The sequence below is a fragment of the Polypterus senegalus genome, chromosome 2, assembly GCF_016835505.1.
Source record: "Polypterus senegalus isolate Bchr_013 chromosome 2, ASM1683550v1, whole genome shotgun sequence".
In the NCBI taxonomy this organism is placed as follows: domain Eukaryota; kingdom Metazoa; phylum Chordata; class Cladistia; order Polypteriformes; family Polypteridae; genus Polypterus; species Polypterus senegalus.
This window is the reverse complement of record NC_053155.1, coordinates 234,912,820-234,927,837: the sequence shown is the minus strand read 5'-3', so window position 1 is coordinate 234,927,837 and position 15,018 is coordinate 234,912,820. Positions and strand designations below refer to the sequence as shown.

Sequence of the window (15,018 nt, the reverse complement as noted above, 5' to 3'; positions counted from 1 at the left end):
AGACTGACTCAGGTCCCATGACGGAGAACTGGATTGAGTAGGTCTGAGAATGCTTTGTTTTCTTATACTGTTTATGTCAAGGAACATTTGGAGACTTGACAGTCAGTCAGTGAAAGACCTAATTTACAGTATGTAAGAAATTGTGCATCTTAAGTACAGAGGTAATGATAAAAGAAAATGGCATCACACATGTTTGCCACCCTCTCTTGCAGTACTCATGAAAACATACAGCAAACTGTTCTGACACATCTTTCCTTAAGATCTACCCATTTTTGATTAACCTAGTGTTCTAAATGTTTGATGCTACTGTCATGTTGTTTTATTTAACTTGGCAAAGAAGAAGTTATCTACTAGGCCAATTATCTCCAGCTTGTCTCGTTGTACATATACCTTTGATGTAAGGGTAAATCTTCTAAGTTATGTGTCTTTTGTTTTGTTATGCCCTTGGACAAGAAGGTGACTCCGTTCCTGTCTTTAATGTAGTCATCAATTATTTAAATAACTTTGAAGTAGGTCAAATGCATAATTGCCAGCTAATGCTCACATAGTTAGATTGAATAAGTGATTTCAGTTTTAAAACAACTTTTAAAACATTTAAAATAAAATGTCTATGGTTTGAAGGAGGCTGTGGGAGCAAAATGTTTTGATTTTACTTTCTACAGTGTAAAGGTTATGCAACACGTCTTGTTTTTAGTGGCTTTGGTTTTACTTGTTATAATTCACTGCTTTTTAGAAGTTTTTTTTTTTTGTGAATGTATCATCTCTTAAATCTGAAGTGGTAAACTACTACTTGTTTTTCAGGTATTCAGCGCTCACCTCAAAGATTTTATTTCTGCTTAAGATCAGAATAAAAAAAGTTTATATGTTACAAGGTCCTTCTGTAAGTGTACCACATGTTGTGGTTTAGCTAAAAAGAGACACAAAAATGAAGATTTTGTTTAAAAAAAAAAAAGATGTTAACATGATACTGATCATAAAATACACACCAAATATTTTGTTATCATGTATTGTGCTCTAGTTGTTTGGTAAATAGCTTTAAATGTCACACTTTTGTAGAATAATCATTAGTTGAGCCAAACATTTTGTAAATCTTTTTTTGTATTGAAATGATTATTGATTTTTTTCCCTTCTTTCTCCACAGTCTCCAAAAGTTCACAAGTACCCAGACATGGAAGCAGTGCCCCTTTTGCTAAGCAAAGTGAAGGCAGAGCCTCCAGAGGACTTGCTCTCAACTGACCAGTTCCAAACACAGACTGAGCCTGTGGACTTGTCTATAAACAAAGCCAGAATCTCTCCTACAGCTGTGTCATCATCATCACAGTCCTCGCCTCCTTCTGTGGCCACATCAGCCTTCTCGCCATCTTCATCATCAACCTCTCCTCCCACAGTCATCACCTCTGTGTCTTCGTCATCCTCATCAACAGGCATGCCCACAGTGCTAACACCAGGACCGCTTGTGGCATCCCCTCCTGGAGTTCGGGGCCAGCCATTTTTGCACATTATCCATCCAGTGCCACCTTCCAGCCCAATAAACCTCCAGACTAATAAAATGCCAAGTCATGTACACCGTATACCAGTGGTAGTCCAGTCTCTTGTGTACACAGCTGTGAGATCCCAGGGAAATCTAAACTCCACTATTATGCTGCCCCTAATGGAAGAAGGCAGAAACCAGGTTAAAGGTAAGGTAGAGGCTATTCATTGAAGCTGTTTTCAAAAAATGAGAGCATGGATGAAAGCAAGCTTAAAATGTGGAAGTACTCTATGCGTAATTTACATTTAAAACAGGGGTGGGCAAAGTCATCCCTGGAGGGCCACAGTGGCTGCAGGTTTTTGTTCCAACCAGATTGCTTACTAAGAAGCACTTATTGCTCTAGAAACACTTCTGCTTCATTTTAGTTGTCTCCCTCATTAAGATTTTGAACCCTTATTGCTTATTTAAGTCTTAAACAGCCGCATTCTTGGTTTTTAATTGCTCCTTATTAACAATAAGATGCAAATGACAAAAGAAACCAGCAGTTATCCATTTTGCTTGTTATCCTTTACACCTGAGTGTATTTACCGTGCACTATTTGGTTTAATTAAATACTTGGAAGGAAAGAGAAGACAAAAAAGTAAAGGATTGAGAATTACCCATCTGTTTTACACTTCAAAGTATTTGGATGATATCCTTAGAATGGAAAAAAAATCTAGGATATGAGAATGACTTGACATAGCTGAGTTAAAGCACTAACAAGCCATGAAATATAATTATTGGCAAGGATTGTTTTCTAATTAAGCAACTGGGTTGGAACAAAAACCCGCGGCCACTGCGGCCCTCCAGGAATGACTTTGCCCACCCCTGATTTAAAAGTTACTGCTACAGCTAACCTTTTGCAGCAGAATGCTATCAGCAGTTTGTCTTTCTATGGATTTGACATATCTGATATTTTTACTTTCGGTTACCATAGGCTTTCATAGTCTTTATTTTTGCAGAGTTTTAACTCAGAACTGTTGTTGACATGTTTTTTTAGCCGACCTATATTTTTTAAGGTCCATAACTTACATTTATTCATCATTCAAAGCCTAAAATCTTTGACTTACTTAAGAATAAACCACAAAAAATCATAACGTTCACCCTGCCCCATTTTTCTTTATTGTTGAATGTATTTTACTCACTTGTGATGTACTGCACTTTAAGGACTATTTCTTGTATTTAAAGTTGTTGGATATACAGGGGTCCTCGGGTTATGACACAGTTCCATTCCTACAACAGTGATGTAACCCGAATTTTAGTGTAAGTCGAAACACACCCTAGCCAAAGTTACTTACCTATCTTAACACATTTGCAAAATCATAATCTAAAACATAAAAACACAACCAAGCCACAGGAAAAGGACATAAATATGTTGTACTGTACACTGTACTGTAGTAACAGAAAAAATGAGTGTAAAAAAAAAAGTTTTTATGAGAGTGAGCGTTGTAAACTTGAAACGTTGTATGTCGAGACGTTGTAACCCGAGGACCCCCATATATGGTGAATGTAAAGTACAGAGCATTAGGCTGCATTCATAAAATAGTTTAACTGAGAGCACCTGGTATTAAAGCATATGATTCTCACAATACAAAGAGAGAAGAAAAATCTGTGTGAGTCTGCATAGATATGGCAACATCATTCCTCAATGTTTATGCAGAAACTCTGCTTTTCTTTAAATATGGTCAATATCTTTTGATTATTGTTGATTTTACATGGAGAATAAGTTAAAATGTGTCAATAGTGTGAAGTGTCAAACAGGTGTAATCTAACACCTTGTGATTTGACACTGGATGTTTACACAAAATAGGATGCTTTATTTGTGTTTAATTCAAAAACTGCACCTTTGGTTGGGTATTAGATATGAACAGAAGACTTTTTTTCCTCTCTTGAACAGCAGTGTTCTTTTTTATGATTTAGTACAGCATCTCATAAACGGTAGCAAGTCTCAGGATGAACTATTTGATAATAGATCATTATATCATTACCTGTCACAGTTCTTTCTGCGCGAGCAGCCAAGTTCTGCTGGTGTTTTCCTGGGTATGTGGTACAGTGTCTCTTGTGTGCCTTAAGTGAGAAAATAGCCATTGATGCACATAAACAGACATGTTTTGAAGCTTGTAATGTAGCCAAATTGAATCTTATTACAAGGCAGAATGTTTTTGACTCTGGTCTAACCTCATGTGTAATAAAGCTGCCAAAATGTTATCTTATATTGGTGAGACGGATGTAGTTCATGTCAATATACAGTATTAGAAAAAACTTTTTGATCATCTGTAAACTATTCCAGATAGTCAAACTGAATGGTATAAGATAAACAGAATATATATGTATGTATATGTATGTATGTATATATGTATATATGTGTATATGTATGTATATATGTGTAATAGAAACCACAGCATAGAGAGAAGTGTGTACATTGCTTCTTACAGGAAAAGGCGATGGAAAAAGTGCACTTGAATAAAAGTGCACTTTTGTTATACTTTTACACCAATATATGTTCCTGTGTTTGAACGACACGGGCAGATGGGGAGTGTCTGATGATTGCATATAGCGCCGAAGTTACAGGTCTTTACCATTCTGTCCTCTGCATGTCCTGGAGTACAAAAGAAACAGCATACAGCAACATGCGGGGACTGGCAGGAACACTCAATAAAACTGAATAAAAAGAAAAGCAAGTGATGTTGAGATACGAAGAAGGCAGCTTGGGTGTTTGGCGTTAGTATGCATCGTGGTACACTGCAGAGCTATAGCGCATCTTTAGTGAAAACAGCCGTGTCAGATGGGGTTGTATGGATTGATTGTGAACGTGACTGAGAGAATGAAAAGTGAATTAAAAAAAAAAAGCTAACCTTTACAAGGATCATAAATTGCATCGGCTGTTACAGACTGAAATCAAATGTATGCTTTTATTCTAAAACAATAAGACTAAGAGCAGTTTAGTTCTCAAAACGGAGAGGCGCAGGATCGAACTCGTGACCTCTTGATTCCCAAGCGGGTGCTGAGTCTATTGAACCATGGAGGAAGTTACAATAAACTGGTGTCAATGTCACATGTTAAGGCGGCTTTTTGTTTCTGCAGTTATATTTTTGAATAAAAGTGCAATTGTGTTATTCTTGTGAAAATGTTTCTTTGCTATTTGGACTTCAGGCTTCATACATTATATAGTTTATGCCTACATTTTGTCATCTACTACTAGAATATAAAAAAACGTTTCTGTTTTAACAATGTGTTGACACAGATTACTGTAGAAACGGAACAGACATGAAATGTGTGTGTTCCGAACAACAATCTATTATTTCCACTCTAAAACTCCACTTCACTCCCAGATACTCAATCAAGGCATGAGCTGAGAGAAGTTCGTGCACATTCTAAATTGGTGGGGGGATGGAATAGCCGGCTGCTCCGAGCTTCTCTTTATCAGCACATTTAGAAGACAAAGGGCGCTGGCGGAGAGGTGTGAAGGGATTTAAGAAGCAGTTTAAGGTGGGACGGAATTACGAGTTTTTTCGTAGGCTCTGGTAATTCTAGTGATAATAATACAATAATTTGTAGTGAATACAGGAGAGTGTTCTTTCCCCGACAATGTAGCTGTGTCCTGTGCATACTTCTTCACATTCCCAGATATAACAACAATTTAAACTCTTCATACAATCCTGGTCCCGTCCATCATGACCTCTCCACAGATACTTGGGATTTTTAAAACATGGTATTGAATATACTATTCAGTCCTGACCCCCCATCTCTACACACATCCCCTTTGCCTTATAGCTATAATCAGTGAAAAGAAAGAAAACCATAAGTCACATGCTGGTGCTACCTTGGAGAAACAGAGAGCAGAAATATAATTGAATTACAGAGCTCTGTGTTTTGAAAGAGATAATAAATAAATTAAAAAAGCAAAATCCTTTGCTGTTAAAAATAGGTGTTGAACTTAGAATATATAGAATCATTGTTGAGCTCATAGAGGTTCTTTGTATGGTTGCTAAGGCATGATTTATTAAAGCTGAATGTCATACTTTATTTAGGAGCATGAGACTAAAATGCCCTCATATTAAGCAATTTTATCCCTTACAGCACATGGACAAAAAATGCCCCAAAAATGATGCATAATATTAGTAATAGTTTAATATCTATAAATGTCACTAAAATGCTAAAACACAGCTTTAAAAATTTGATTTCACCCTATAATGAGCTGTTCCTGCCTTGCACCTGATGCTTGCTGTGATATGCTCCAGCTTCCCCACAGTCCTGCTGAGGTTAAGCGACTGAAGAAAATTGGTGAACGGATGTTTTCTTTCATCTGGATCAATATCCAGACCATTCCTTTGCAGGTCACTCATGCATGACTCATTATTAGCTCTGCAGTAACTCATACCAAGCTAGTTCAGAATTGCCAGGTAACGTTTCATATGTATTTTTCAGCTGCAAAGAAAAGAGAAAAAAAGCACCTGTAGATACACCCCAAAAGACAGAGGGACCAGGCAGGCTGGTTTTAAAACCGAGCCACGTGGAGCTGTGAGGTTACATGTCTAATCATACTGTAGTTTCAGTGTAATTCATATTTAATCACTCTTATCATCCCAAACTTATTTTTTAAGTTTAGACTTGGGTTCCATTGCTAGTGCAGTCTTTGTGTCTTGCATAAAGTCTGCATTTGCCATGGGTCTTCCCTGTTGCCCCCACCCCAAGTATTAGCTCACCATCAAATAACATATCCTGGTACACAGGTAAAAACAGTTTAACTATTGTTGAGACATACTGCTTCAAGGACAATCTTGGCAAAAAATAACAGGTTCATTTCCTAGTTGCCTTATTATAATAAACATCTTAAGTGTTTTATAGCTGAATTATTTTTGAAAGTTTGCTATGGAAATTGAGTATTTCTGTACTTCTAATTCCTTCAATAAGCTATTCAGTTTCTTTCTATATCCAATCCTGCATTTTACATCTACCATTGGACTTCTAAAAGATCATGGGAGTTAGGGACTTGTCCTTCAGCTAAGAGAGCAGTCTACCCAACAAGTAAAGCAACTTAAGGTTTGCTTTGAGGTCTATACGGAATCAGATGTGTTAATGCAACTCAAAGTTCTCCACTTTTATTTTGATGGCTGTGTAGAACCATGACACCCCAGCAGACATTTCACATTGATTGTCTATGGTGATGAATGAGTTAATATTTCCTGTCTGGGTCTCTGAAGCTTATAGATGTGTCAGGCATTTCTAATGATGCAGTGCACTTCAGGATGGTATCTTGACTTAATTAGGTCTAGCTTTCAGTAAAACAGATCTAAGGAAACATCCAAAAGCTCTGTAATACCCAAGCCAGAAGTATTCAGCTGTGCACTTTGGATACTTGAGTACCTGATTAAGCAGTAAACAAGCAAATGTGTAAACAAACACAATTGAAGTTGAGGGATATAAAGCATAGACAGGCTTATAAAATGCTTCAGCTATGAAATATCATTATCTGTAATTTGAGTGAACTTTCCAGTGCAGTTAAGAGTGCTACAGAGAGATGTATATTAAAAGCCTTTTCACTGCCTTGCAGGTAATGCAGACCATTTGGGACCGTGCTGTTATTTTAATTAGAAACATGCATCCTGTCTGTTTTTTATTACTCTCTCCTATTTTTTTTTCTCTCTTTTTTTTTCCCCTTTCAGCTCATGTAGCCTGTCTAGTGAACTGCCGTTTTGGACCCATTTCCCATAGGGTGTGGTTTTACTGCTTCATCTTGCAGGCCCTGTAAACGTTCCGTGGCGTGCTATGAAATTTCAAACACATCACACTAGGGAGCTGGCTGTTTTATAGTTGCTTTTTATCTTGGATATCTGTCTCTCCTCGTCTGGCAAGCCCCGACTGACATCCAGTAAGAAAAACGTTTAATGCTGGTTGTCAGCCACAGGATGGAGAAAGGGAGGGGGGCAGAATGGTTTGTTATTTGGGTGGAAACAACCCTAAAAATGGGTGGCACAGCAACTACACTGATACAAACAGAAAACAGCACTCCACCCAAGCAAAGCTAAGAAAAACATGTCATAGATATACTTTAGAATTAACTTTGGGTTTTGCACATTTGAAGTGAAGAGATATAATTATCAAGTTAAAAAATAATCCTAAGTCATAAAAAATTCAAATCATCTTCCTTTGACCCTGATTCAAAAAATGAAACTTTAAAAAAAGAGATGATTATTAAATTTATATCCATCACAAGTAAATCTAGTAGTGTAGTATATCTGAATTGTTTAGCCATTTTTCAGTTGTTCTCATACTATTATGATTTTGTTTTCAGCTGATCATATCATAATGCATCCAGCAAATTAGTAAACACAGCCAAAATAGCAATATTGGTGGTTATTTACTAAGACACTGTTAATTCACAAACAAGCAGATATAAGACATCTTAGATAAGATCACTGAAAATAAAAGTAACGTAGCTTCCACTTGCCATGCAATTTAGATCACTTGATTTCTAATTTATCCATTGTTTATTTATGGAATCTTTATGGTAATACTTTAGATTTTAGGTTTATTAATGTAAAAAATTGAATAAACATCATTACAGCCAGAGTACATACTGGATAATGACTGAGTAAAAAACACTTTTCCGGTAGTGCTGGGGTAGATAAAAAACGCAAAATGGCAGTGAGTGAACAGAAGATGAGGTGATAGTCGTATTTAAGGAAAACCTACATTAGTGAGTGAGCTGTACCTCTAAACGCCAGTGAGGGCAACCTGGATATCATTAGGTACAGTATGGGTTCCACAAGTGCAGAAGTGAGCAAATTCTACTGCTGATTTCTTGAATCTTTATGCATTATAGGTCCTAGAGGATAATGTGAATGTTAAATCTGAGCAACTTTTGATTACTTTTAAGGATGGTCAGTGTAGTGTGATTCCTTGATTCCTGTCTCATTTAACTATGCCTGAGATTTAGGAGCAGGGTCCAGAGTGAGGCTGCAAGCCGAAGGATAAAGTCTGATACTAGTTACTAACCAACCAAATCAGGAATGTCAAGAAACCTTTTTGGTAAAGATTCACTGAAGGATAGTTGGACTAAGGATATGGTTAGTGAGCCCAGAATTGCCATAGAATGTAAATTAGGAGGCTAAATATTGTAGAAAATTATGTGAAGAGCAATGTGCTTTTAAAGTGGAATGGTCTGTTATTCAGAAGGAACTAAAGTACTTTAGACAAATGTGTAGAGTGTAGCTTTGTTTTATTCTTTATACACATACTGTATTTAAGAGAATGTGAGGGAGGAAAAAAATAGAAAATAACATGTTTTTTGCATTATGATATATAATTAGTACACATAGTATAAATATATTTGTTTTTTGGTGTTATGAGTTTAAATCACATACCCAGTGGTGTTAGCATGTTCTTCCATGTCTGCATGTGCTTTCCTGCAGATACTGTAGGTATCATCCCTCATCTTAAAACACATACAGTATGTGTTATGTCATTTGGCAATTCCAAATTGTCCCTTAGAATTCTCCATGCTCACAAACTAGTATAATTAAAAAGAATGTAGAGAAGCAAGAAATTTCATCTGAAATCACTCCACATATTTGCCTGCAATTTTCTTAGTCTTCTGCAGACTCATCACACCAAGGCCTAATTGATCAGCATTCTTCTCCAAGCAAAATTTAAATTTTAAATCTGGACTGAGTTGCAGCAAAGCAGTTGTTTAACAGTTTCATTTGATTTTTGTGATCTATTTTACTGAGGCAAAAAGAAAAGGTTTATTGAGAATGTTATATGTAATATATAAAAGTCACTTGTAAACAGCAAAACTGTTAAAATACACAGATTTTTCACATGTCAATGAAAACCTGGAGGCTCTGGAAATTTACAAAAATAATTTTTCAGTTATGGAAAACCCCTGAATTTGAGAAAAATGCTAAATGTCCTGGAAAACTCCTTAAAATTATTACAGTACATCTTAAAAATGAAGCAAGTTGTTTTTATAATCATTTCTGTTGACACAGTACAATTTCTCCACTTAAAGATAAGGCCACATCCGGCAATAAAGTGGTACAATTGTATTATTCAATTGCTGCTTTTTCTGTTATTGTATAATTTTGGTGTAACACTGCTTAGATAAAGTTTTTTCAACCTTTCACAAATAATTGTTTTTGTTCTTGGTGTATTACGAGAACAAAAACTATATACATATTTCACTTATTCAACAGTAAGATTTAGCCTAGTAATAGGTTAAAATTATAAATTGTGATAAATTGTGTCATTGAGTATTGCTAGAGCCTGAGGGATTTATGGGGCAATATAATATATATCAGGAGGGACTAAATTCGTTACTGGATAATCAGGCAAATATTTTTTGTTTTCTTTACAGCTTCCACAGTATGATCCTTTGTAAGATGATTAATAGTTATTCATGATAAGCAGATATACTTTACTGTTATGTACACAATAAGTTCAGCTTTTATCAAATTAATAAAGTATCTATCTATCTATCTATCTAAATATATAATTTAGAAATATGGAAGCCATGATTTCTGAAATTGACGTATTTTCTTTTTTGAACTTAACATAATGATTGGCCATTAATTTTATGCACTCAAGATACTTCAATAGCAGACTTAGTAACAAACTTTTGGTTATTTGGAGAAGTGGGTACAAATTCTAAAATAATAGAGCTGGTTCTTGCCAGAACTTTTTGATAGTTAATATATGCCAAATGTATATAACAACTAAGACTGCAGCAAATATTTCAAAACTTGGTTAAATTTATGTAACCTTAAAAAATATTTTGTAGCATAAAATGGTAATGTGAATAAACTATAATGTCTTTGGCCATTTTATACTCAGACCACCTTGATGCTATCGTTGTCAGGTAGTGCTTTAGTTAAATATCTATATGAGAGTTGTGTTGATGTGCTACAGGCACGTTCTCATGTCAGCACATAGTTATCGTTTTATGGTTATGTTGCATGTGTGAGAAAGAGAAAAGCAACATCCAGTGGGTGAGGACGAAAAAGAGAAGGAGGAGGAAAATCTTCACACAATATATTCAGATAGTAAGGATTCAAGAGCAATTGTCACAGAACATTTTAACATTTCTAATGGGTTTGCGCATTACCTTTTTTAAATATTAAACAAAGCAATAGAAATTAGCAACAAAACATCCATCCATCATCCAACCCGCTGTATCCTAACTACAGGGTCATGGGGGTCTGCTGGAGCCAATCCCAGCCAATACAGGGCGCAAGGCAGGAAACAAACCCTAGGCATGGCGTCAGCCCACCGCATTGCATGCACACCCTCACACCAAGCACACACTAGGGACAATTTTGGATCGCCAATGCATCTAACCTGCATGTCTTTGGACTGTGGGAGTAAACCGGAGCACCAGGAGGAAACCTATTCAGACAGCTGTGTGTGTGTGTGTGTGTGTGTGTGTGTTTCTTGCGTGCACATGTCTGTGTGTGTGTGTGTGTCTCTCTCTCTCGCTGCACATGGAATGCACAGGGAGAGACTGAACACGTGCGGAAATCATCTGTGCGCACAAACTGAAAGGGAAACTGGCTTGTTTGTATACCGAGTCTGTGGTTGTGAAGAGATGCAAAAGTTTGGCAAACTTTTTGGTTGTAAACTGATTTGTACGTGTTCCGAGACGTTCGTCAACTGAGGTTTCACTGTACTTATAATTACAAAATATATTCCAAATGATGGCAGACTGCAGATAATCGATATAAGAGCAAACTGGCAGTGTAGTCAAAAGGCCTGCTTATACTGTAATGTAAATTGCTTTCTAATGACATATATAAGCAGAATATTTACTAAATCAAATTATATATTTCAGGAACAGATCACAAAAAATATGCATATCAAGTAAATAATCAATCAGTACAGTTCAAGAAATAGATAGAAAAAATGAAATATTACAATGATGCAAAAACAGAAAAACTCAAAATAAAAATACTCTGTACACATACAGTATATACACTGTAAATGTAAAAAGTGGCAACACATGCAGAACTAGGCACCGTTAAATTACTCAAATAAGTGAATACAACATGGATATGACATACTGTATTTGTTTAACAAAAGTTATAATAAGGCATGAAACCAAAAAACTGTCCATATAAAGTTACAATATTTACAAAAAATGCAAATTGTAAAAAAAATGCTTTTCAATATTCTTTGGCTTCAACTCCCTGTGTGTCCAAAAATCAACAAAACTCTTGAAATGGGATCAAGCCTTCAGTGCATTTAGAAAAGGGCTGCTAAGAGGTCATGTAACTATTTAGAAGAAGGGAGTCTCCTTCATTATCAAAATTAAACAGACAAATCGCTCCACCAGCTAAGAATGGCCATACTTTCCAATTGAAGGTATAACCAATAAAAAAGTAAATTGGAAGTATACTTCACTAAAGGACTCAAAATACATCAGACTTTCTAAGTATATTTAATTATGTTTTGTTAAAATGGTGTCTTTTAAAAAATAGGTTTTGAAATTGACATTTTTTTTGAAGAGACGCAAAATTGTTCTGACTTATTTTGCCATAGGTATTCAAACACTGATAATAATTGATTTAGTAGTTACAAAACTCTCAGTTAATCAGTTACATTATTCAAAAGATAATTCTTCATTATGCTTATATAATAAAATGGGAATGATATTGTACAAAATCTGTGTGTGTGCTGATGTTCAAGAGTACATTAAAATGGAAAATGTCCTAAAAATTGCCTAGAAAATGATTTTTTTAAATGATTTCATATTTGAGAAAGTAACCAGATTTGATTATACTTTTAATGCTGTATTTATTTTCACATCAATATCCACCTTATTCTCCATTGCACAATGAATGATATAATTTTTTTAAATTTTATGTTTGTACTTTTTTTTTTATGAATCTTGACTTTTTGTCAATTAAGTGTAGACTGCAGTTGCAAGAGTTTACTAACAAAAATATAATCTACCAAGTGTTGTGTCCATTGGAGCGAAATAAAAACTGATCTTGTGCCAGGTATGCTTTTATCACGCTATAGTATGCTTGACAACTAATAGGGTTTGATTTGGTTGCACTTCTTCATCTACATAGATCTATATCTTCCATTGATGAAGGTGTTGAAGTTACTTGAAATATCAAATGCTGACCTTCAGACATAAGGGCATATACTGTAGATTCAGAAAGCATTCACCCTTCACTTTCTGTACATTTTAATGTATTGTAAATTTAATTTTAAATGAGTAAATTTGCCATTTTTCCCATCAACCTACATTCATTAAATCATAATGACAGAGTGAAGACATTTTCATGAAGGTTTGCAAATATTTATAAAATAAAATATGTAAATGTAAGAGGGCCTGTAACATCAACTCAGGAGAGACCCTCCATCTCTGTTATAGAATATACTTTGGACACCCTGGGATTAGTAGCAAAAGACAGAATTAAAACAAAACCTAAGTGCCATTATGATCAGTGCTGCACATCATCTTTTTTCCTTTTCTTTTTAATTTTTTTCCTTTTTAGTCATTCTAGTGTATGTTAAGACTAAGTATTTGTGTGTATATTTATTTATCTATCTATGTAAAGAGTTTCTATAAAAATTTCAGAATTACCCCTTGTAAAAAATGATGTTTTATCTAAACCTAAATCTAACATCCATTTAATCTTTCACAAACCTTTACTTTTCATTTTTGTAGAGACATGTTGACACATTCCTTCTTTAAATATTTTCAGTTAGGACTAGGAATACTTTATGAGTAATAATGAATTTTAACGTGAAAACTTGGTGGCAAAAAAGCAGAGCACAGGGACCACAGTCTTTGGGGAAAACGTAGCCAAGTCTACCTGACTTAAAACAACTAATCATCACTCTCTTCCAAGTGCATTCTGCATTTGCAGGATAGTGTCTGTTTTTTTGGTGGAATATGCCAAAGGACTAATGCAGGATCTACCTCTCATGATGCTTATGAAATTTAGTTTGAAGGTTAAGTGTCTTCATGATTAATAGGGTCATTATTGTCAAAATCAGGTTCCAGGGTTCATAACTTTAAGCACAATTCTGCTCCTAACTTCAGCCTTTTCCTGTATATGTTTTTAAATGAAGTATAAAGTTTATGAAACATTTTGCCTCTGTTTCATTAATATTAATAACACTAAAATACACGCTTAGCTATGTCTATTTTATTATTAATAATTGTTTAAAAATTGTCTTTGCTGTTCATATATTGTCATATCTTATACAGTGTGACAGATAGGGGGCAGTATCGCTCCCTTGAACCCTTGTCCAATACGCCAGACACCAGAAAAAAGTCCAAATGTTGACTTTATTTATAAACAACAGTGCACAAAGCACCCTCCTCTCCACTATACTCATTAAACAATACAATAATCACTACAATAAACAATCCTCCACTCCCAGGCGCGTTGCCACCCTTCCACCCAGCTCAGCTCGCCGTCTGGGAGCTGCCACAGTCCTTTTATAGTCCGTGACCCGGAAGTGCTTCTGACCCCTCAATCCATGTGACTTCTTAGCACTTCTTGGTCAGATCAAAACTCTTCTTTTTCTTCACCCCGGAAGCACGTCATTCCTCTTGTCCATGTGACTCGGACATACTTCCGGGGCATATGGCAAATAATATTCTTTGCTCCTCCCTGCAGCTCCATCTAGCGGCCCCTGTGGTATCCAGCAGGGCTGTGGATGAAAACTCCATTGTCCAGGATTCCCTGCTGGTCTTCAGGGCACCTCCATGCTGCAGGGAGAGCTCCATCTGGTGGCCTGGGGGTATTGGCCGGGATGACAAGCCGGCCATAGACCACAACAGGTAGTCGTCAACTTACTACCATGTTTAGTTCCAATGGACCAGTCATTAAGTAGATCTGGAAATAAGATGGACCAGTTTATTATTCAAATCTGAATAATATTGTGTGTTTATATCTGCTTTTATCATAGTTCTTAGCATATTGTGTAGGTTTTTCTTTTTTTTACTGTATTTATTTATTTTATCATTTTGTTTTGTTATTGCTGTTGCTTGCTTGGATGCTGAACATTTAACTGCTTCACAAGTTCTTTCTTTGTCTGTATTATGTTATGTCATCAGTGTGAGCCTTTCCCATTGTTCATTGTGTTAATTGTGAGAGGAGGAATTGTACCAACACAGTTTGACCACTTATATGTTTTCTGCTTTAATATTTCAACATATTAATAATAAACATTAAAAGGTAAAGGAGTTCAGTTTGGTTTCATTACCCCTTGGGCAACCGAATTAAAAACCAGAGTGCATAGTATAGTGCAGTGAACACCAGTTACAAAGGGATAACTTAAAGTCCTATGCAGTTGCATTTGCTTTTTTTCCTCCCTCTTACTGCTTGACCATGTTCAACTATTATGTTGAGATCAATTGCCTTTTTCCTTTAATTGTAAGACAAACATAACTCCATCCATTCATTTTCCAACCCGCTGAATCTGAACACAGTGTCACGGGGGTCTACTGGAGCCAATCTAAACCAACACAGGGCACAAGACAGGAA

At 35.8% G+C, this 15,018-nt stretch overlaps 1 protein-coding gene across 2 annotated transcripts in view; it reads left to right on the top strand.

The window, feature by feature from the left end:
• The window catches only part of klf12b (Kruppel-like factor 12b), a 262,738-nt gene that overhangs the window by 167,443 nt on the left and 80,277 nt on the right, over window positions 1–15,018 (top strand). For both annotated transcript variants that reach the window (XM_039745339.1, XM_039745340.1), the window contains one exon: window positions 1,142–1,679. In XM_039745339.1, the coding sequence (XP_039601273.1) occupies window positions 1,142–1,679 (538 nt within the window). The remainder of the gene's footprint in view (window positions 1–1,141; window positions 1,680–15,018) is intronic.